Below are 23591 nucleotides of genomic sequence, written 5' to 3' on the forward strand. Positions count from 1 at the left end.
TGTTTTAGTAAATAATATATAGCCCTATATATTAAACACAGTGTTGTTCATATTCCTGTCGGTGGTGTGTGTGGTTCCAGAGCTGATTGATCACTGTACTCTAAAAATGCATTTGCTGAAGCACAATCTCTCTATGTATCAAACGTTTCGTCTCGTTACACATAGAATTAAAATGAAACGGGAAGGGATCTATCATTACGTCAAGGTGATCAACTACAGATCTTGCACAACTATTAAAGAAGTGTGTACAGCATACAGTATCCTACCATTTTCAGTCTGCTTGTCGTGCTAAAGTTCTCAGAAGTTTGTATATTGAAATCCCCCATAAGACTCATCAGCAGGCATTTGGGTATGGCTGCACCAGCTATAGAGCCATCTGCCTGGTAACAAAAAAACAGTTACATAAGAACATTTTACATAAATGTACTACGTTGATAAGAGGAGGTACAAATGAAAATTCATTGATGGGAGGGTTACATTTGCTTTTTTTCCTCAAAATCTGACAGAATGACGTCAGCAAAACTATCAGCAATCCTATTTAGGAAATGTGCAGGTTTATGCAATAGCTTAATCGTAATCCTTTTTGCAATGACATAACAATAACAATGACAAGCAGCTTTCTTATGGCCCCTCCCCCACTACATACACACTGGAAAACGTGGTTTGCAGTAGGTTGTGCAGTAGGTTTGCTGTGGGTTCTGTAAACTCCATCAGCTCTGACATCAGCACTTTTTCAGATTAATCTCCATTACTGCAGAAGTCCACTGAGAGCCTGCCAGAGGGGTTGTGTTCCTGCAACCAACACTTTCTCTTTTATAGCAGGAAGAGAAATACTGCAGTACATCCGCATACTGCCTTTCAGCCAGCACCAGTCCTCCCTGTCTGCCTGCCTGTGAGAAGCCGAGGTCTCCTTTCATTACAGTGGTGCTTTACAGCCGCTGTGCAAAACTCTGGTCAGCTCAGGAGGTTTCATAGGTCTCTGAAAATCACTAACGCCTTGAGATGAGATAAAACAGCTAAATAAAGACAGTCTACAAATAGGAAAAGGTCATTTGATCCACCTAGCCCTTTCGGAAGTTCACAGTTAATTGATCCAAGGGTCTCATCCAGCCATTTCTTAAAAGAAGCCATCAACATCAACAACATTCTCCCACAACCCTTTGTTCTCAGTTTTAAATGCACTTTGCCCTTTTGTTTCCCTACATTGTCTAGAAGGTTTAAATGGTGTGTTAACATAAACAGCCTCCAATATCTCAGTGATTCCCATTTAGCGTTTATAGTATTTGTTTTTTATCCAATTAAAATTCATATTGACTCAGCTAAGTGAACAATACTGTGATGATGTTATGACTGGCGTCCCATCCAGGGTGTATCCTGCCTTGCATCCACTGTTTGCCAGGATAGGCTCCAGCTCCCCTGCGACTGTGTGCTGGATAAGTTTGTAGAAGGTCCTCTCCCGTAGAAGGCAGATTTGCACCCCAGAAATTTGAAACACAACAAAATCAAAAATAGCCAGACGACTCCCAGCTAAATATCGAAAACAGAAGAAATTATAAACTAAAAAAGGAGGTGATGTAAATTATATTGTCTCCATGAATTCTAATTCCTTTCCATTAAAAGTACTGTAGCTTTAAAGACATTTTCCTAAAAAATAAAAAATAAAAGAAGATGGTTCAGCATACTAAGCTGGTGAATGGGGAAACAATAGTGATCAAATGGTCTCAGAGCTTTAATAAGCATCTGCCTTTCCATAGGTGTGTACATTGTTACTGCTGAAGTCTTGGATGCAGAATGCAGCTGGATCGTAACTGCTTGAAGTCCACAGTGTGGTAAGAAATGCAGCAATCTGGCCTATTGAATGTGCCACAGAGGTCTTTTCATCTTTCTTTAGTGTTGACAACCATTGCAAACAGATTTATTTCTTCCAATCCAATGGGTAACTTTAAAGTCATGTACTGTATATGAACACAAGCCATTAAGGAGAGCTATAAGAACACTATATATACAAGTGCAAGATATAGCATTATCTCCAAATTCTACACTAACCTTTATGTTTGTGTCTGTGAAAGTCATGGACCTGATGCCTCCAATTCTTCTTTTCTCTGCAGGATATTTTGCACAAGTTTAAGTACTGTAAATTGTGCTAATTTTTGTAGGTGTGACAACACTGTTAATTTTGCTCCATTTGTTAATTACATGATTAGTACTTTCATTATTCATTATTCTCAATGTATTAATACTGTTACATTAATCAGTCTTGGAACTCTAATGTATACATTTAATATTCAATCTGTAAAATTTGAAGTGTATTATACAGTATTCTTGTTTTATGCTCCATTTGAGGTATAAATTACTTAAAGACTAATACAGTAATTTACTTAATTTGATTTATGTTATTGCATATTACTTATATAGCCTTCAGAATAGCATCTTTAATTAAGCATCCATACAAATACAATGTCAAATAGTATTTATAGATTAAATGGTTACAAAGATAGACTAAATATAACTGGATGCCCTACACTGACAACCTTAAAGAAATGAACCTTTATAAGTCTTAAACAAAGAAGACTACATGTGGAGGACTTGATCCAATTATTCTAAATCTTCAAAGCCATTGACAAAATCAACCCAGTGAAACGTGAACCAGAGGACACAGGTGGAAACTATGTGGACGTGTATTTAAAACCACGAATAGGAGGCACTTCTTCGCGGAAATTGTGGTAGAAATATGTAACATGTTACCCAGCCGTGTTGTCCAAGCTAATACTCTAGCTTCTTTCAGGAAGTGGCTGTATTAAATCCTTTGATCAACTGTCTTACAATTATAAATTTTAATTAACTACATTTTTTGGCATGAACATATTCACACTTTAACTAATAAAATTAAAATGTCCATTACTTCAGACCCTGTTTCAGTTCACTTCAAAAATAAATTGGCTTGACTGGGTTTCACAATGCCCAGAACACGTCACATTTTTATTTGGAATTGTGTTCTTGAAGGGAAAAACAGCTATCATTTTAACACTTATAAAAATGATAAAAAGAAACTTTGTTTTAGAGTTAGATTCATGCATGTATTAAGTTCACAGGTTCATATAAAAAAAAATACAATAAAAAAATCACAAGAAACATTTTAAGGGTGTGTTTCTGAGTTTGTGTTTTTTCTGTGTGTGAGAATAAGTGTGTGTGTGTCTCAAGCTGTGGGTTTGTGTAACACAATTTGGCCTGAGGGTTCTAGTCCTTATGACAACCTCAATTGTATCACATGGGATCCACACTCTGTCTTATGCCTCACACTGCCAGATTAATTCCAATGAGTGTTAAAATCCCCTCTTTACAAAGCAAGGTCAGCAGACTTGCTACTTATCCCATTTCTAGAATCAAGGAATGGATAGCAATAGTCTTACTTCAGACTGGAAGATAGATTCATCATGCATATTGCCTATTGACATTTTTAATTTCAGTGTCTTTAAAAAAAAATAGAAACACTGATTGTTCTTTCCCTTTTTATAACCAACTGGTTAGAGACTGCTGACAATCAAAGTTTTAGTTTTTTCATCTTTATTTATAGTCAACACTACTTTAGCAGGCTTGGAGGAGAACTCAAGATCTGAATTAGCCAGCTCCTTTAACTGCAACATATAAATCTGACTGATTATTGTATTTCCCTTTACTGTACAATCATTGCAGTTCCAGCGTGTACAGCATGCTAAAGCCTGGTTTCACTGGGAAAGAGAAGTTAAGCAAGACTGAGCCAGGGTGTGAGTGTGCCTGGGTGTGGGGCACGTCTGGAACTGGTGTTAGTGGAAGAGTAGGTGAAATGGCAAGTTTAATGTTTTCTGACTTACTGCTCTGCTTTGATGTAAATTAGCACAGTGCTTTGGAAAGTGGTATATTTCAGATGACATATTAATCTGAAATAGTTTCTCCATTGTGGACATTTAAAATGTTAATTAAGTTTTCTCCAATAACAGAATTACAAGGTTTCATATGCACCTATCAATATAATATTAATTTGCTTAATCCTAAATGATTTAATATGATTTGATATTTTTCCAATACTTTGCATTACTGAAGGCAGATTTTTAAATGTAAATATGTACCGTAACTGCCATTTCAAAACACACTTGCTCTTCCTCAAAGGGCCAAAACAAATGATATGAAGTGACCTTCTGACCAGTAGTACAGATGGAACACACGTGTTGCAATTATACAGTAGTTTAGAAAATGCAAACTGTACTAGTAAAGAAAACAACCAGCAAAACTGGAATTTTGATCTGTACACATGAAGTGTAGTCATGAGGAGTTTAAAAAATAAAGAGATTATTGCTTTGTATCTTGAGTTTTTACTTGATCACTGAATGGACATTTATGTCAAGGTCACAAGATGTTTTGGTCTTTTAGAAGAATTCCATACTAAATCCAGAATTGTAACAAGATTTTGAAAACTATTAAATTATGTATTCAAATCACTTCATGCTGGGACCCTGACAAGTAAAGGTACTTATTAGTCTATGGACAGTTGTAAAAATATTTCATTCCATAATGTCCAGATCCCAGAACAGTTGGTAAAATCTATTTTACCTGAAGTACCTCTGCCTACTTATAGTCTGTTTTTTTAATCTTCAGTTTTGCCAATCTAATTATCTTTTGGTTGGTAATTTAATAATTTAATATAAAGCCAGTTCCAAATGTAACACACAGCTCATTTGAAAGTGAATAAAAGATCTTAAAGATCTTAATTTCTCATTTAAAACTCGAGTCTTTTGCCAAGTTCTCATGTAAATGATTCACCAGTGCTTTTATGCCACAGTACATGCTTTGTTGCAATTACTGTAGCATGTGTGCCAAAGATGAAAGAAAGAATAAATAATAGCGATGATATTCAATGCTTCTTGACAATTTTGGATATAGTTATTGGCAGCCCAGAGTTTTCAAAAACAATTGATTGCACTTATGATCCTAGATGGAAAGCACCCACAATATAATGGAAAGTTCCCCAAAACAATGACTTTCTACAACATTTAGCATGTCCTACTGCTGTGGTTCTCAAACCTGGTTCTGTCAAACCACTATTTATTACAACTGAGCTCTTAATCATACGCTAACTGATTTATATTTTATATATGAGACCTATTTTTATATTTTCTTTCAGTTCTTAAATAGTTGAATAGTATTCACTAGTATTAACCTAATAGTAAATAGGGATTTTCAGACCTCTTCAGCTTCATTCATATAGCTGTCCCACCTATACTTTAAGATAGGGTATTTTTAAAATTAAGGGTTGAAAGCAGAAGTCTGAACAGTCAAGCAGGCACTAATTAGCACATTAGTCGACAGATATCACAACAGACCATTATGAGCAGATCTGAGAGCCATTGTCCTATTGTGCTTTGTCTGCCTCCATATTCACAAACATTGACCCTGTCCATACAGACATGTGCTTGTTCAGAGAAAACAGCTTTCTGCCTTTGAACTTATAGTGGCTGTCCTTGTAGTGGCTGTCCTTGTAAATGCAGCCAAAGAAGGTGGTGCTGCACAGTATGATACCGTTCTTTATTGTGTCGATAAATCCAGTCGATTGCATACTGTAGCTTTTGTAAAGGCTGGCAGAAAGTCATCACATAAATGAGAGGGTACAGTGGTACAGTTTTACAGTACTACTGTGATATCATAGATGAATGATATTCTCATGATCCGTCTGCAACACTATTTGTTAATGCACACACTAAGTCGTAGGACAGTATGTGTGATACTGCACTTGAACTGGAAAAATTCCAGTTTTTTTATTTGTGCCTTATTTGTATTCACACATCAAGCACCATGAACTACTTAGTCTGCAATCATGCCAACCATGGATTGTCTAAATTGATCTTCACATAGCTAATCCCCTTCATGGATTAAAATGACAATCTTTCTTTAGTATCCCAAAATCTTAATCTTAATCAGTTCTGCTGGTTATTAAATAACATCAATGTTAAATAAGCTCAGGCCACGAACGCCGAAACGTTAAACTCTTAAGTCAAAACATTTTTGAATGTAAGGTTGCAAAACTGGTTGGTATCTCTCTAGTACGTCTGTACAATGGTCTTGGAAGTCATTCAATATGCAGTATTTACTATATAATAGTTCTCACCATCTCACAACACCAGGAGCTGAACCTGTTTATGTAATGTATACATCTAATGTGTTCAATTGAAGATGCCAACATAATATACAGTATGTATGTATTTTCACTTCAGTGTAGGGTCATCCAGGAAGTAGATGACCAAAGTGGCCACTTTATCTTGGATGTTGCACTCTGCTGTATTTTGTAATGGCCTCCTTCTCTGCTTTGAAAGACACTGACTGGGGGCCACATTCTGATTCTCTGGTAGATTGTTTTCGTATTGAGTATTTCAAATGCATTTCATGTGACAGTGACTCATTTTGAATGTTAAATGCATTCTTAATGCAGATAGGTTCAGTTCTCCTGATTATTACCACCCTGAGGCTAGTGCAGCAGCTCATACTTGAGTCAATTTGTTTCATACTGTAACTCCCTGCTAGTGCTCAAAGAAAAAGCGCAATTCAATATTAGCCAAGTGTGCTTTTGTTTAGAAAGACGAGGCTGCTATTAAATGAGTAGAAAACAAGATCAATTTTTTAGAAACAGATCAATGCTCCCCTGCAGTTGGCTTACACTTTTCATCACTGTCTAGTGCAAATACTGAATTTCTATATGTACTGTTGTCCTTTCATGCTCGACAATACACAGATCTATGGTTACTTTTGGATCTAAAGATATCTCACTAAATCAGAAGCAATGCTGAAAAAACGATTAAATATTATTCAAAATAGCAAAGCTGGTAGACCATACAAAAGTAAAAGCTTTTTATTATTGCATAACTGAAACAGGCACTTTTTCTTTTGCTTATATCTAATTTGTACTCACCGGCAGGCGTTCACCTGAATGGACATTGAGTAAATATAGTGACATGGCCTCCATGTCATGAGCTTACCAGATCAATCCTCTCTTAGCACACTAAAAGGTAGAAACAGCAGGACTTAGTTCTAAGACACAACATTTAAAACAGCTGAAGAGGAACAGGTAAAGTTTTATTCCGTGCTGAAAGGAAAAGAAAAGAGACACAACATTTAGGCTGTGAAGCCTTCATCATGTGCCACACCTGGAGAAGGCTTTACAGCTGTAGCATTGTGTCTCTTTTTCTTTCAGCATGGAATAAACCTTTCTTTGTTCTTTTGTAGCCTACGCATGCTGACATACCTGTAGCTACCGACTCAAATTTAATACATCTTGCATGTTTGACTGCTAGAAGCTTATTGGTCTGAGGATCTTATTGAGCCTTTTCTTGAAGGATCACAGGAGGCCTGTTTAAGCAATGCACTTTGATAATTAATTCCAGACACCCACAACACTTTGTGTAAATAAATGCCAACAGTAACGATCAAGCAGTGATGTGGCAGTTTTGTTTGAGTTGCCAAGACAGCTACAGATCCTCTTGCAAACTTTGGGTTACCTTAGTTTCACCACTTAAGAAATATTGACCTCTGATTGTGTGTAATGTGACCATCTGCAGTCCCATGAATAGTTAATTCTTCCCTTCTGGAAAGTGGCTTTTACTGCATGATCTACAGGAGAGTGATGTGTCATATTAAAATTGCTATGGCAACTCTTTAGAGCATTGATTAATGTATATTTAAACCCAGCAATACACTAGGAAATTTACAGTAGCCTCCACATCTATTCATACTGTTAATGAATTGTAAATCAAAATGAATTCAGCAAAAGATGCAGGTGTAAGTATGTATTCAACATACTTGAATAAAAGGAATATTAAAATAGATGAAAAGAAGTATTAAGTATTATTATCAATTCCATAGCTGTAAAAATATTTCTACATAAACAAAGTTTAAATGTATTCACACTCTATAATTCTTGAAAATAAGTGCTGTAAATGTAATTCTTTTATGATTTTAATCAGCTAGTATTTCAGAAAGCCACAAAAAGTTTGTAAAAGCTTTGAGAAGCTAGCTACATTTCCCATGGGAATTTAAGGGGACTAAAAAGAGAATAACATTCAATATCACAGCACCATAGTAAAAGTGATATAATTATCATAAGATCTAAGTTAAATTATTATAACCCTCATAAACCCTAGTGGTATGTAACAAAATCCAAATAGCATCCAAGTGAGTCCATCCTTAAAACGTTCAAGGCTGGTGTGATGATTTCTACTCCACCAGGAAGAGGATGTAAGAGGCCTTTACACAAATGGAGGGTCAGATAAATGGTTTGGGAATACAGTTTACCTTCAAGAGAAACAATTAGGCATTTCCACACAAAAAAAAGAGCATCATCAGGACACAATGCCTTTAAAACTGCTATTTGAAGTTAATGCCTTGGCTTTGGGAGTTTGTTCTGGATTTCCATGGCAACATAAAAACAAAACATATAGATTTGCCAAGCAGCAACTAACTTGACTTTCAAACCAATTGGGACATCGTGATATGGTTGGATGAAGCATAATATGGGTTTTTTTGACAGCCTGATCAGGAGTATAATTCATGAAGAAAGATTTTGAAAAAGATTCCTTCTGTGAAGAATAGTGGATCATTTCTGCTTTAGGGCTGGTTTGCATACTCTGGTCCTGATGTCCTGGTTAGAATTGAGGAACATTTGGATTACAAGGTTTCTTGGGATATTTAAATCAAAAACTGGTGCAACTGGTGCTTTTGTCATGCTTGGTTGCCAATGGACTTTTAATGATAATAAATATGTCCAGTATACATCACATACAATGGCCAAAGGGCAAGAGAGAATAAACAACTGTGTTCTTTATGGGCCATAACATTTGCAGTAGAACATTTACCACATGATCTGAAGAAAGCAGATCAAAGCACAGGTCATGCAATCTGGAGCAATTTACCCAAAGTAGGGTGTAAAATACTGATTGCTGGGGCATGAATAAATTTGAATGTAGTGTGTTTAAAAATATTAAGTAACTGTTTTTGACATGTTCTCTATACTCATACAATACAGTATCACAACTCACAGCAGTATTTTAGTCTTTAGTTTTGATTACAAAGGAAGATATGTTGAATCTATTCTAGGATTTTCATTCTAAATCAATATTTAGTTCATTGAGTATATGAATATATTTAGAGGCAACTGTGAAGGTTGTGGGGGAGTATTTAGAAATTAAAATTACCATGGCAACTAGCCCTGAAGTGGGAAAATAATATAGTATAACTAGGCTACTTTACAAGTACAACACTCCAAATGCTTAAGCACCTCAAGTACTATAATAAGGTACAATACTAATATCTATGGCGTACTGTGTTATAAAAAGAATGAAACAGTGAAGAAACAAGTTTTAAAAGTGGTAGAGCAACTGCAGATTTTCTATATTTTCTTTGCCATATGACATAAGTGGAAAGTAAACATTCAAAAAATAAACTTGTCATTAAAAGAAAAAAAAATATACGGAGATAAAATTTTCCGCAAACTCAGTATATTCTGTACAAAAAGGGAAGTTGCCACAAAGTTTCATTACCCTTTATCCAGATCATTTGAACGGTTGAATTTACCACTCGAGTACAGTCCCAGTGCGAATAAGTAAACACTACAAGTGTGCAAAACTGATGTAAGTGAAACGGTATTGTGAATGTCATAGTGTTTTCTAAAAGGTGAGTCAGAAAAATGAATACGATTAATCAAAATACTTGCTCACCCCTCTGCTAGTACTTCGTCAAACTCTCGCGATGCCTTTGTGGTTTTGTGTTGCCCAGGCAACCCTTAGACGCTGTAGCAGGCACAGACACATTGTATCACTTCAGAAATTTGCAGATAACATAAACCGTTCATTCCTTCCCAAAACAAGTCATGTCTTACAAATGCTTTCTCAATAAAGGCAGTCAGCTTTCTAAAGAAGATCGTGAATTTTACGAGTTAAAAAATAGAGCTGCAGAATACTACAGAGCCAATGGAGTTCCACAGAAAATGGAGGATGTTCTCAACTTAATGTTTTACGAAAAACCAGATGATGTGTACGGATATTTGGTACGCGTAGACAAAACTAGTTTTCTTTTGCCTTTTAAATAAATATTATTGTTCTTCAGTACTTTGTATTGTTGTTAATACGAGCGCGGGACCAAATAAGAAAAAACCTCTTTAAACTTTTGATTATTCATAAAATGTTTACCGACTTGAAACATGCAAATAGCAGCAGAATTATATTTTACATAAAAGTACAATGTGGTAATGAGGAATCTTCAACTCAATCTGCGTGTTTTATAGTGGCATTTTTGTACAGAGGAGATGGTTATCAAGATGACACTGTGTAAGGCAGGAGTTAGCGTATCTGTGTAAAGAGAACTGCACTGTGATCCATACTCCGGTGAAAACGTTTATTTTTGTCCGTATTGCTTTTAAATATATTCTCATTGTAGCTAGACGTCAGCGAATCAGAGAAAGGTAAACTTCAGTACGCAATACATTTTTAAAATGAGCTATGTGATAGAAATGTTCCCAATATTAAATCTTATAATTGGAGTAAGAAATCTGCTTACAGAATAAAAGCCTGTAATATAGCCTAGAATAAAATACTGTAGGTGCTTAGAAGGAACCTTTTGAAAGAAAAGATTTAAGACTGATCGATTAATTAAATCATTTCTGCTTTTCTTCATTTTTGTCTGAACAAGTGAATAATGACAAATTACATTTTTCTCTGTTTAGGCAAACTACTTTTCTAGATTTTCAACACCACCAATGATTTACAGACTCTTGGGAAAAGAAGTGTATGATGGGAAGGGAGAACCAACAGTCCAAGCAGATGTTGTTTGCATCACAAAAAATGAGGAAAAGGTACTCATATTTTTTATGGCTTTTAATTCAATATGAACCTTTGGAAACCTGTATTAAAAGAGTAATTGTGATTGTTGGCTTAGCATGATGATCTTGATGACCCCAAGCAAAATCAGTTTCTGACAAACTGTTTAAGAAAACCCAAACATCAAATATTCTTTAAAAAACTGCTCATTTAGGAGGTGTTACTAACGTTTGGAATACTTCTTTCTGAGAAGATTTTTCTAAACCTTTTTAATTTTATGTTCTGAGATAACACACGGCTAATATCACTAAATATTATGCTAATGTAGTTCAGATTTATTTATCTTTGGAACCTATAATGCTAATATTTACATGGTGTGTTGTTAATCAGCAAACATGTAAAGCAGTTGATTATACCGGATTGTCAAATTCGTATACACTGCAATGAAAGAGTATCCCCCAGTATTCTTATATTTTATGCTAGGTTGCTTCTGATAGCTTATTCTGTCATAGTTAGACTGCCAAGAGCAGACTCTTCCCAGAAACCATGTGGCAAACATGGAGAAAACCTACATTTGAAAGCAAAAATATTACATTTAAACATAGAGTTCATATCATATGTAAATAAGCAGACTGTATCCTTTAACTTGAAATTCATGTTTCAGCATTGGTCTCTTCACATTTACCTAATTTTTCAAGTCAGGCTTTACTTCCGAAATGGTGACCAAAACCATTAGAGTATCTCAAATGAATCTTGGTATACAGCAATTTGAATTTTGAATGCCCTCAAAATGTAAAACTGTAAATAGATATTACTTCTGAGCTGCTGGCCAAATCTAATAGATATTTTAAATGCGCTCCTCTTCATTAACAACCACACAGGTAATGTGCTTAATTAAAATCTGAGACAGTACTTTATTTTTATTTGAAATATCTTATTTTGTAACGAACTGACCCATAAGCCAGAGGTGTCATAGATCCTGAAATTTAGCCTGTGTAACATGAAAGCAGTGAAGTTACACTACTATAAGATGCTGGTGCCTGAAATACTCTCAGAATGACTTGGCTTTTAGGAACACCAAATAATGTGTACACTAACTACCACTGATTCATGGAGTGAGATCAGTTTGTATGATTGTCAGTGCCAGTCAGTATGCAAATAAATTGCAAACTCAGCCGTGGAACTAACCATTTATAAATATTCCATTTGGGATTTGGAAAAGGAGTAATGACTTGTGATGGTGCAAAATGTTAGATTTGAATCAATTTGGTATAGGTGTTGCTGTTAAAAAAGTATATCATACTGAGATGTAGCGGAGAGGAACTATATTGAAAGAATGTTTGTTAAAGAAGAGAGGCAGTGTACAGTATGTATGATTGCCATCTCAGTTTTTCTAATTCAAAAAGGCAGCAGCTGGGAAAATATAGGTTACAGGGGGCCTTCACAGGACACCCTAATGATCCTCAGTCCTCACAATTACAGTTTGTAGATAGTTATGGCAAATTAGATATGACATTACAAATGGAGAAGAAAACAGGACTTAAGAAGAATGAGTATCTTCACAACATAGAAGCTTAGGATAGAGCTGGTATCATACATTAAACCTGTAATTTAGTAAAAGAATAATCTCCAATGCATTAATAAGGCTCAAGCTTACTACGTTGAAAGCATTAAACAGTGTTCTGGTGTTATTACTGCTGCTATCTTTTGGACACAATGAGATTTCTGATCTTAACTCTGAGTGACAGAGAATTACAAGGTTAGTGATTAACTCAGATACTTTCCCTTCAAACCATGCTGCCGGCTTCAGGTCAGTGTGGGGTGACTATGTTAGTGCTGGCTGCCTCAGCAGCAGTAACCAACATGTGAACTCAGAGATTTCAGCCAATCAAAGCACATGCCAAGCGAGGTAAATCATAGTGCTAAATATCTTTATATTGCATTCTTGCTGCTGTACTGTTAATTAAATTATGTCACTTTTAACAAATTCACTGTAATCTGTTCTGGTCATTGTGCAATTAACTTATGGTGCAATGAGAAATTAAACATGTAATGAAATAAAAAAAATCATGTTTGAAGGCAAGTTCATTTTCATAATAAACAGTCACAATAGCACTTCGAAAACCATGATTTATAGTCTTTAACAGCAGTAAAGCAAAGTAATTTTGAGTAAATGGAAATCAAATAAGGTGTTTGCTAAAGAGAACAGTGTTTCAGTAGAAGTATTTACAAATGACGGGAGTTGTTTTGTTTAATTATTTAATGCCACTTAAATTTTATAATCTTAATATATTTTCTCTACACAAATACTTTCCAGGTTTAATATCAAATTTTGAAAAAATTAACAAAAAATGGAAGAAAAAGGACAGTAAAGGACAGCTATGATAACTTCATGTTAAAATGTTAAAAAACAGGTCATCAGAACCAATTTTTCTAGAACTTACTGTTACAAGATCAAGTCATTTAAGCAGAAACTGTAGCAAATTACCAAGGCAGCAGAACATAGAACTGTTTAGAAATTAATGAGAAAAAGCACAGTATACAGCATTGCTATGAACTTTGCATGCAGTGAATCTCCTTAGACGCATACAGTACAGTATATTCTTTCATTAGGCACAGTGTAATGGTATATCCCAAATGTATTTTATCACTTGCATTTATTCCCAGATACAGTGCAATGCTTCTCAAACTACACACTGCAACCTATCACTTAATCAGACTGTCAGTGTCCAAAGCATTAGGGTGTGTGAGTGAATTAAGTTTTATTAGCTTTGTCCAAAGCTTATCCTTTGTACCTTGTAAGCCTCCCACAGCTTGACATTACAGTATGTTTGAATGAGGAGCAGTGAGTGGCAGCTGACATGCAAAATAAGTTGCAGTTCATTTACATACGAGTGTCCTTCTAGAAACCCAGTCCTAAAATGTGTTCCTTTATTTTAGATAGTATCCTCAGCTGTGATATCCAGTCCTGATGCAGTCCAAGATTATAGTGTGCAAGATGCCAGTGTTTTTGATGATGACGCCAAAAGGAAAGATTCAGTTCTGACTGCACTTCAATGGATCAATGAGTCTCTAACTACAATGTTAAAGGGGTATGAACCTGCTGACCAAGCAGGAGTGGATAAATTACTAAGGTATTCATATTTTACTCTTCCAAAGATGATTCTCCAAAAGAATTGAGGATCACAGAACATACTGGCTCAAAGAACAAACTGCAATATTTTATAAAATGGTATATCATGTTATTTTTTACTTCATCTTGGTAAAAGGACATCTGTGGTTTCCCAGACATCTAAGGCTTCCAGTGATGTTTGTGAAAGACACAACATCTCATTCTCCACCATATGGTATAGCTCACTGCAGATGTAAAGAACCAATCTGCATTTCCATATTGAGTGCGAAGGTAATGAAAAGTAATTTGATATTCTAAATGATAAAAAAGAAAAAATAATAATTTGCAGCCAAAATTCTGTTGGCAACCAAGTTTTATTATTCCCTAATTTCATGTTTTATTGTTTAAAATGTCATTTTTTATAGCATTGCTGAGGGCTCTTCTCCTATTTGCCCCTGTGATGTCTAACAAGTAGTAGGTATTTTAGAGGGATGGATTGCCTTTCCTATATTTGAATTTCCTATGGTCTTCTTGATGGGTACACCTGGTCTGCCAGCCCTGCTTGCAGTAATCACCACCTTATTCACCACCTCTATCTTTTCTCTTTAGTCAGGTCCAGCATAACAAGTTGCACTCTCAGGACACACCAGTATAGCGATTTTCAACTTTATTTACTGCAGCACCTGTAGAGGCTAATAAACGGGCTTTCACCATCCAAGATCTCTTAGAGTGATTCATACCCTGATACGTTTGCAACGCATGGAAGCTACCATAGCACAATTGCCATAGAATGAATGTTTCTGCAGTTTTTATACATTTCATGTTTACATAAATCCTGCTAAATCTGTATTTCTTAAGGTTTGTAAGGGAATGAGATGCATATCTGGTAATCTTTCAGCTTCTCTGACCTGACCTCCGGCCAATATTTTTGACAGCCAGGATTTCCTGTTTCTGCTATCTGGGTCTCACAGAACCTCTTCATTCTGTCTCTGTCAAGTCATAGGTTTATACCATATAATTGAAATGCACCCTCTACCTCTTAAGGTAGACGGTCACATCTAGCACATGCCTTTGACGTGCTGAAGGAACTTTAACTACCTTCCTAATTCATCTATTATACCCCAGTCTCTTGCAGTTTCAAGAAAATACGTAGCTAAAATTGGCCTGAGTTGTTCTCCAGCTCTAATAACAGTGATGGCTTGTGTGGCATGACACACGTGAGGTCACTGATCTGTTTGCAGATTGTATCTTCAATGGTCTTAAGGACCTGGCTGGAACACCAGTGATAGTAACCACTCCCACCACTTTTGGGCAACAGCTACAGTACGGATATGCTTCAGTGTTTCTTTCACAGGCAAATGGCAATGACAAGTTGTTGCATATGGGAACAACTAATTTGAATATTAAAGATAGTTAGGGAAAGTTTTTAGAAAAATATTTAAAAAATTTCATAAGCATTTTCTTTTTACGAGACCAATAAGTATGTGTTATGTATATACAGCAAGTGGGGTTTAATCATTAGTTTTGCACTTTAATTGAATGAAATGACCAATTTCTAATGTTAAAACCCCAAAACACTTGGAACAGAAAAACAAATCATCTGGTTTTATTCAGTATCAAATAATTATGTTGTAATGAAATTGAATTATATTATATTATATTCAATTGAATTGAATTATATGGTTCTTTGGAATTACAAGTTATGGCACCTAAGGTTAATGTCTCTGCTGATTGTCAGAGCAGATCTTATCATTGAAGAAACAAGCTTTGCAAATCATTCTCCATTCTTTAAACCTAACATGAATTCCTGATGAAACATGAGGTTCAGTACTCAGTTCTATAATGACCTATGAAAAAGCCACTAGTTTTCACTTTGCGTCCTTCATTGATTTTATTAAAGATTATCTTGTTTTGAAACCAAATAAAATCCATTTTCTTAGCATATAAAAGATATATTTTAACCATCCAGTTTATTTAAACATATGTTTGATATAGTATGTACTGTAAGAGTGATGATCTTTTTTTTAACCAATAATGCAGTATATGCGTTACATGCAACATAATTTAAGAAGGTCCAATTCAAGAGGGGCCTCCTTTAAAAGAAGGATGGATTAATTGAAAGTGCTTTAAGACTCTGCTTCAGGGTAGATTCTTAGAAACTGGGGATATAGGTATGATTTTTAAAATAATGTAAACATGCATTTTGTAAAATATGGTGGTTGTTTCACAGTTTTCTGGTATTTTCTACCTATACCTGAATACTGCTGTATTTTATCATATTTGAAGATATGCTGATAAGTCCGCTTCTTACCAGCATACAATATTGAGAGGATGGTAACAGAAACATATCTTGATCTTCATGTGAGTAAACAGATTGCATTTTCTGCATGACAGTTCAAACATGATTTTTGGATGAAGGCCAAATGGAAGTGTCATCTGTTGCAGTGATTTTTTTGCTGCACGCTCTCTGGAAGAGCAGGACAGAAAGAGCAGAGAAAAGGAGGAGCAACAGCTCTCTGAATCTCTTCCTGAGGCCACCCCACCACCCATGCCACCCACAGCTTCCAAAGACAAAAAGACCAGCGCCAAAGGTCAGTCAGTGGCTCTCAGATGTTCCTGGAGTTCCACACGGTTCTTAGTTAAATATAGAAATTTTCAGAAATAACATAAAAACAAGGTGTTATTTGTGGCATTTGTATGAGTGGAGAAAATATGCTGTTTGAAGGTAAAACAACTTAGTACACAACATTCAGATTGTATGTACTGTATATTGCAATGCACTCTAAAAGGACAAATGGGTTGAATGTAGAATGAAAAAACAGCATAATAGTATGGCTGTTGTATGAATAGTTTAATTCAATTTCTACTTCCATGTCTAAGGGAAAAATATAATGGAATGTTTAATGGGAACAATTCCTCTAGTTTGAAGTTAACAGCTACATTAATAATAGTTCTTAAAGATGTAGACATTCCAATCTCATTCACGCACATGTACATACAGTATATAAAAGTATAAAAGTCATTTCAATACAATCGTTATAGACTGGAGTCAACACATATTCTTCTAACAGCAAAAGCATAAGCATGTTACTGTAGTTGTCCACGGTTTGGACAGGGAACAGCTTTTCAGTAGCTGCCCTCTTAAGGAATAGGGCTAGATTCAGAACTGCGGATGAAGGAGGTCAGATGAGGCAGCTGCTGAAATCTTTGTTGTTGCATACACTAAAACGGGAAGCCACAACTACAGTAGCATGCTAAAGCTTTTGCTCCTAGCATTTACAAATCCCAATGAGATCTGCATACTAAGCAAGATGCTAATTGTGAACAAATAAGTCTAATTCAGTACCAGATTTATGTAAAAATAACTTGGGAAGTTCAGAAGTCTACATTTTATGCAATTGTTTTTTTAAGTACTTTCATCTGTAGAAGAAATGTATTTCAGTGATTACGTTTATTCTTGTTATTGGTCCAGCTATTTATTTATATTGTTAATGTTCACCATCAGTTTTAAATACAAATGAGTTAGTAATGACATTGTTTCATCAGTGTCCCAGGTTTCACAGAAATACAGTATGAGGGAGGAGAAGCAATCTTGACTTCATCATGGTTTTTAATGAAGAATACTAGTAAATTACATTTACAGAAATGTTCAATGTGAGAGTAAGGCCTTTCACTTTCAAATGAATACTAAACTGATTAATTTACATTATAGCTACAGTTCTGTACCAAATTAAAGATTTCATAAAACGTATCCTATCCGTATGTGTGTTTAAATATCTTACTTTACAACAGCATTTACATACACAACTTCACAAAAATCTACTTAATCAGTAAATTTAAAACTAACTTTGGAAGTGAGAGTGAAAATAATAAGATAGACCATTTCAGACCTCATATTTTAGTGTTTTTTACATTTCCAGGGAAAAAGAACAACCACCAAGAGAAGCCCATTCCTCCAGCAGAGCCACCAGAGCAGGTGCTACCTGGCAGTATGGCCATAGGAGCTGTGTCACTTGCTGTAGCCAAGGCTGCAGCACACTTTAAAGGCATTCCCCTCTACCAGCACATAGCATCACTGAAACACAGCCAAGTTCGTATTCATTCCTGTTTGTACTGCTTTAGTTCACTTGAACTTTCGTATGAAATACAAAATACAATATTAATTGTTTTCTATATTGTTAACGCTGTAGGACACAATTAATGCACAATGTAAAGAATTTTAATTGCATACTGTATAATAAGAAAATTGTAGAAATCTGGAAAACTCAAGACAAAAAAGGAAATGAAAATCAAGTACCTTTGTGGTTCTTCCTCTCCAGGAGTGTCCCAAGGAATTCCACATTCCGTTGCCCATGGTAACTTTACTTTCTTGTGGAAAATCATCACCTGGAAAACTGAACCTTATGGATGAAATAATTCTCATCCCAAAACCTGGGCAAAGGTTTAAACAAGTACAGTATCTTATGATCTTTTCTTCTTAATGCTGAGAACGTTTGTAACATTTTTGTGAATCCTTATTGTTTTATAGACAGGTATTTCTGAACTAATAATATGTATGTATATAAATCTCATTTTGGAATTACTTACTGTAGACTGGAAAATAATATTTCCAAGGGAGGTTTTAAACAATGGACAGTCAGAACTTTCAATATTTTTAGTGGATTTGCAAAAACGTTTTATATATATTTAGCTGAAGTTACTGTCAATAATGACACTTGACAGAAAAGGAGCCTAAGCATACCCATCTGGAGGGTTGATTGGATCTGAATGAAAAAGTGCTTAATTTGAAAGGCATTCTATATTTTACACTTAAATCTTGAATAAAACATAAACAAGGTTTCTATCTCAAGTGATATTTGGCTGCTAATAGCTAATAAGAAAATGATATTAAACATGTTTGAATTATCTGAAAATACTGCCTCTTTTTGATTGAGCAGAATTTTAAAATACTTCTTGAGCTTCGAAGCGAGATGGGAAGAATAATGAAGTGTGCTTCAAAAACAGGGGTAAGGAATATCCTACACTTCTGACATGCATGTTCTAATATTGCAGTATGATATTGCAATCTGATATTAGTTTAATATACATTTTACATCATTTATATCTTCGTCACCAGCGTCAATGTTAGTTTTATGTCAGAATCTAATGCTTTACCCAGTCCCAGCATTTTATCCAATTTGATGGCATGCAGATTATTATTTAGCCAGATGAATGGCAGGATGCCAATAGTAAATTACACCTATTAAATTTCTTTTATATACCGTGACACAAAAGCAGTATTATTTTCCATCAATATTGTGAATGCGCATGATATGATGATTCTACGGCACCCTACTGTAGGTAGTATTACATCTGTTCATGATAAAGATGTTTAATGTGTCTTGTACTATAAAAAATCATATAACACTAAAGAATGACTAATGTAAGGTTACCTTAAAGTTATTTAGTATTGAACCAATGAAAGTAATGACTATTTACTGAAACTAACCAGTAATTATTTTAATAATTCAGTTGTAAGTTAAATTTGTAAGGAAATCAGAGGTAACACTATAGTACAGTGAAGAAAAAGAGCAAAGGATGCTAATAAATTAAGTTTGGATTTTAGATATATTGGTCTATTTAATTTTTTATTTACTGTTTAAGAAAGAGTTCATTTACTATGATGTGCCATTTGCCATTCATTTAAAATGACTTCCAGTCCTTTCACATCTTGAAATAAATGTTTAATATGCTCACTAGATGCAGATGTTTAATAAACTCTAACCCACATAAATGATACGTTAAGTGTGTTCTTTGCTCTTTTGCAGCCTGTGCCAAATACAATTTCAGATTCCGGGGCACTAGTAGTCGGATATGATCGTTTTGAACAGCCATTAGACCTTATTACAGAGACAGTAAGCAGCCTTGGGCTTACACTTGGGACTGACATTCATCTTGCAGTAAACTGTGCTGCACACAAGCTAATGGACTATGTAAGTGGAAATTCCAATTAAGTACAAAAAATATCTATCATAAGATTTCTAAACTTTAGGTAGAGCACATAAAAACAGTTCCAATGCTATAAACACGTTTAAATTTGTGGAACTGATCAATTGAATCATTTTACAAAATAAACTTCAAACTTTGAATTGCAAAAATATAAACAGTTCACATTTACCTTGTTTAACCACAGCAAAAAGGCAAATATGAAGTGTCCATAGGAACCTCCAAGTCTCCTGATGAAATGGTGGACATGTATGTTGAATTAACAAGCAGATACCCAGGAGTTATTGCTCTGATTGATCCTTTGAGAAAAGAGGTAAATCACACTTACTTTCTCTTTTCAAATATGTTTTAGCAGCTGCAGGTTCATATTGATATAGTTTGTTTTTGTGTAACCTTTTTCATTTGACAAACTCATGTATTTTCTCTCCTCATGCATTTTAACCTTAAATATTAATGTCACAAATTTGGTTTTACACAAAAGAAAAGGTTACTGAGTGATTAGATTTAGAAAGCTACTGGAACTGGAATAACAGCTTACTATTGTAAACATTCACAGTTTCCTATGTGCAAGAAGATGAAATGCAGTTGATCCACAGATTTTTGATCCAACTTTGTACTTTGCTTGAAACAGGATCGGGAACAGTGGGACAAGCTGTACACTACTATTGGTCACAGATGCTATCTTCTTGCTGAATTTGCATTAAAACCCATCTGTTCACATCTAAATGAGGATAGCCTGGCCATGGCTGGCATTAATGGTTTAGTCCTGAAACAGACCAATCACACAACTGTCTGTGATTTGATTGAAGTCACCAAGCAAATGGAAGGTAAGGAATGTACAGTATTCGTTTATCTCAAGTTGTGCTTGAAATATTTAATCACTGTGATCACCAGATGGCAGCTTTATTCTTTTAATATCACAAATATACACCTATTTATTTTTATTAACTAAAAAATCATTTCAATATTAAGTTTAAAGTTTCTATTTTAACTGTATAGCCAAGGATATATGCATCACTCTTAATAAAGAGATGTAGTATTCACAGAGCATTACGAATGACAGAATTTGCTCTTTTTGTGTAACGGGCGTGGTGGGTGACAAAATTAGTTAAATGTAGATAATGTTTATCTGGGTGTCCTGGATGAACTGTACATAGACCTCTTCCATATGCAAATCAAAAACACCAAGCACGGTTTAATCAGGTATGACAGTGCTCTTCTAAAATTACATGACAACAACAGTACAAAATTAATGACGAGAGTACAAAGAGCTATTAATGTTTGCTAGAAAGAGGCTTGTCTTGTGAAGAAAGATGTATCTAACAAGGAAAGAGTTTAGAAAAAAATACATCTATGTATTTATGAGATGTTAGGTAACACAATTTTAATTCTATGCCATTTCTATAATTTAAAAATGGTATAATGAAAAGGGTATGGGATAGCAATTATTCCCAGTTTGGGGAACATTTTAGGAATCATGAAACAACCACCATGTCTACAGATTAATGTGTAAGAGATAAATGGGCTCTGGGACAAGTGTCCTGCATGACATGTAAACTGTACTTGAGAGTTTGATCCCAAAGGCTAAGATATGAAGTTAAACACTGCTTGACTTGCCTTATATTTAGCCGTTATTTGGCGTTTTTAAATGGCAAACAGAACAGAACAAAAAGAAGTCTAAAGGGACTTCATGTGCCTAAAACTAAACACCAATAAAACTAAATAAATTTGATGAACACTAGGTTTTGTTCTACTTAAAAGGTCACTTGAATGCAAAAGAACTCCGGAAATATCAAGAAATGTAATTATTGTTCAAGAGATCATGCTGCTAATATGCAATGTTTTATGAAACATTTAAAATAAAGGTCAAGTGTAATTGTTTTTATATTTTAAAATTAGCACAATTTTAGTAAGCAAATGTGAAATGAAAGCAAAATTTGAAAAGTTGTGTAATCTGCTCTAAGTAGATTCCAATGTAGTTATTGCACAGGTTACACAATACTGAATATGTTATAAAAAATGTCTTCTTGTGTAATGGTGGTATTAGATAAGAGATGACAGATGTTGTATTTCAGGTAAAAGATATATAACTGTCACTGGGACTACAGATGGAGAACCTTGTGATGATGCTCTGTCAGATCTTGTAAGTACAGTTATCCTTAACAGAAGGGATACAGAATTCTGGATTTCTGATGTGTGTTCACACATAAACATATGCATATTTCAATATAAGAAATGCTTCCTACTGGATATACATCAGGTAACATTAGAAGTATCAACTTTAGGTATCCTATAAATCCCAAAAACGTAGATAGCTATTTAGCTCTAAAACACTGCTGTGTAATGAAATGAAAGCACATTTCCTGTTGCAATAATCCTTGCTTTGTGTATTTATACCCTCAGGCCGTTGGATTGGGAGTTAGGTTTGTCAAATTGGGAGGTCTGCGTCGTGGAGAGCGGGTGACTAAATACAGCCGTCTCATTTCTATAGAGGAAGAATTGGCTCAGCAGGGAATACTGGGTATGGCTTTTTCTCTTTCTGTCTTTTCAACTCGTAGAAAAGGGTAGACAAAGGCCAGGGAGGAGTGACAGAAATTGCTCAGCTGGTGAGAATGTATTTCTTTAGATTTATAAAAGAAACTCTGTGTCAGGAATCATAAGGAAAGGATCTGGCAAAATGTATATTGGTCCTATTAATTGGCAGTCTAATTACATGTAAAATACAAGGACATTGCACCATTACTGAACAATGAGTTAATTCTATCAAAGAAATAAAAGATTATCTTAAGCAACAACAAAAAGCTTCTCATACTATCTACAGGCATTTAGTTTATTTTTTTTAATTGGAGACCACAAAAATAACATCCCAATAAAAACCTAACTGTAGAATGAATAGCACTGTATGAAGAGCTGCTTTCACCTGTTATCCCATAACTGTAAACACAAAACAGTTACCACATACAGAAATACTGCTTTCTGTTCAGCCTATTGGTACTAAATTTGTACTTTGTGATTTTCTTGTTAACAGGTTCAACAGAAGAACTTGAATTCAATTTACCTTGTGAAGAAACAAGAGACTGAATATCTACCCATTCATAATAAGTTAATTATTCAACTTTTTTAATTAGAAAGAAACAATTTATGCTAGAATTTATGTCAGGCATGCATTATTTAATTTGGAACAATACTTTGCAGTATGTACCAACATATTCTGCATTTGCTGTCATTAACTGTATTAGTAAAACTGCCTTATGTGCTTAGGTCACAGTATATTAGTACAGATATTGATCATTTGTTGTTTCCTTAACCTGAATACATCTTCTAACCTCAGTGATCACTCATCTTTCTATCTTTCTAAATTACAAACACTATTAGATCCTATCTAAATATTTAAAAAAACATACAAGATTTGAAACAATGGAATCTTACACATCAGGTTCTGCATATAGTGGGTCCCTAATATCTTTTGTGGGGGGTTGTGATTTGAGCTACTGGATAGTCACACCTACCGTTCTATAAAGGAATATTAACTACCCAATACATTCTTATGACTGTCACAACACTGCAGAAAACTGCTGGCAATCTTAAGAAGGCATGTCACATTCATTCTATAGATACTGTAAAAAGATGTGCCAGAATCCATTCATACTCAATGTTGG

At 34.9% G+C, this 23591-nt stretch overlaps 1 protein-coding gene across 3 annotated transcripts; it reads left to right on the forward strand.

The window, feature by feature from the left end:
- Window positions 1-1755: 1755 nt before the first annotated feature.
- On the forward strand, window positions 1756-23262 carry eno4 (enolase 4). 3 transcript variants are annotated; one of them, XM_069189085.1, is made up of 13 exons: window positions 1756-1829; window positions 10742-10870; window positions 13776-13969; window positions 16393-16538; window positions 17868-18037; window positions 18267-18398; window positions 18885-18953; window positions 19755-19919; window positions 20120-20245; window positions 20564-20759; window positions 22008-22075; window positions 22336-22453; window positions 22961-23262. In XM_069189085.1, the coding sequence occupies exons 2-13, from the start codon at window positions 10775-10777 to the stop codon at window positions 23011-23013; spliced, it is 1533 nt and encodes a 510-aa protein (XP_069045186.1). In that variant the 5' UTR covers window positions 1756-1829; window positions 10742-10774; the 3' UTR covers window positions 23014-23262. The 3 variants fall into 3 exon arrangements, with proteins under 3 accessions (XP_069045186.1, XP_015202517.2, XP_015202518.2); XM_015347031.2 differs by lacking the exon at window positions 1756-1829 and adding an exon at window positions 9801-10066; XM_015347032.2 differs by lacking the exon at window positions 1756-1829 and adding an exon at window positions 9801-10066 and having other exon boundaries at window positions 17868-17923.
- Window positions 23263-23591: the final 329 nt, after the last annotated feature.

The sequence above is a fragment of the Lepisosteus oculatus genome, chromosome 4 (assembly GCF_040954835.1).
Source record: "Lepisosteus oculatus isolate fLepOcu1 chromosome 4, fLepOcu1.hap2, whole genome shotgun sequence".
Taxonomy (NCBI): Eukaryota; Metazoa; Chordata; class Actinopteri; order Semionotiformes; family Lepisosteidae; genus Lepisosteus; species Lepisosteus oculatus.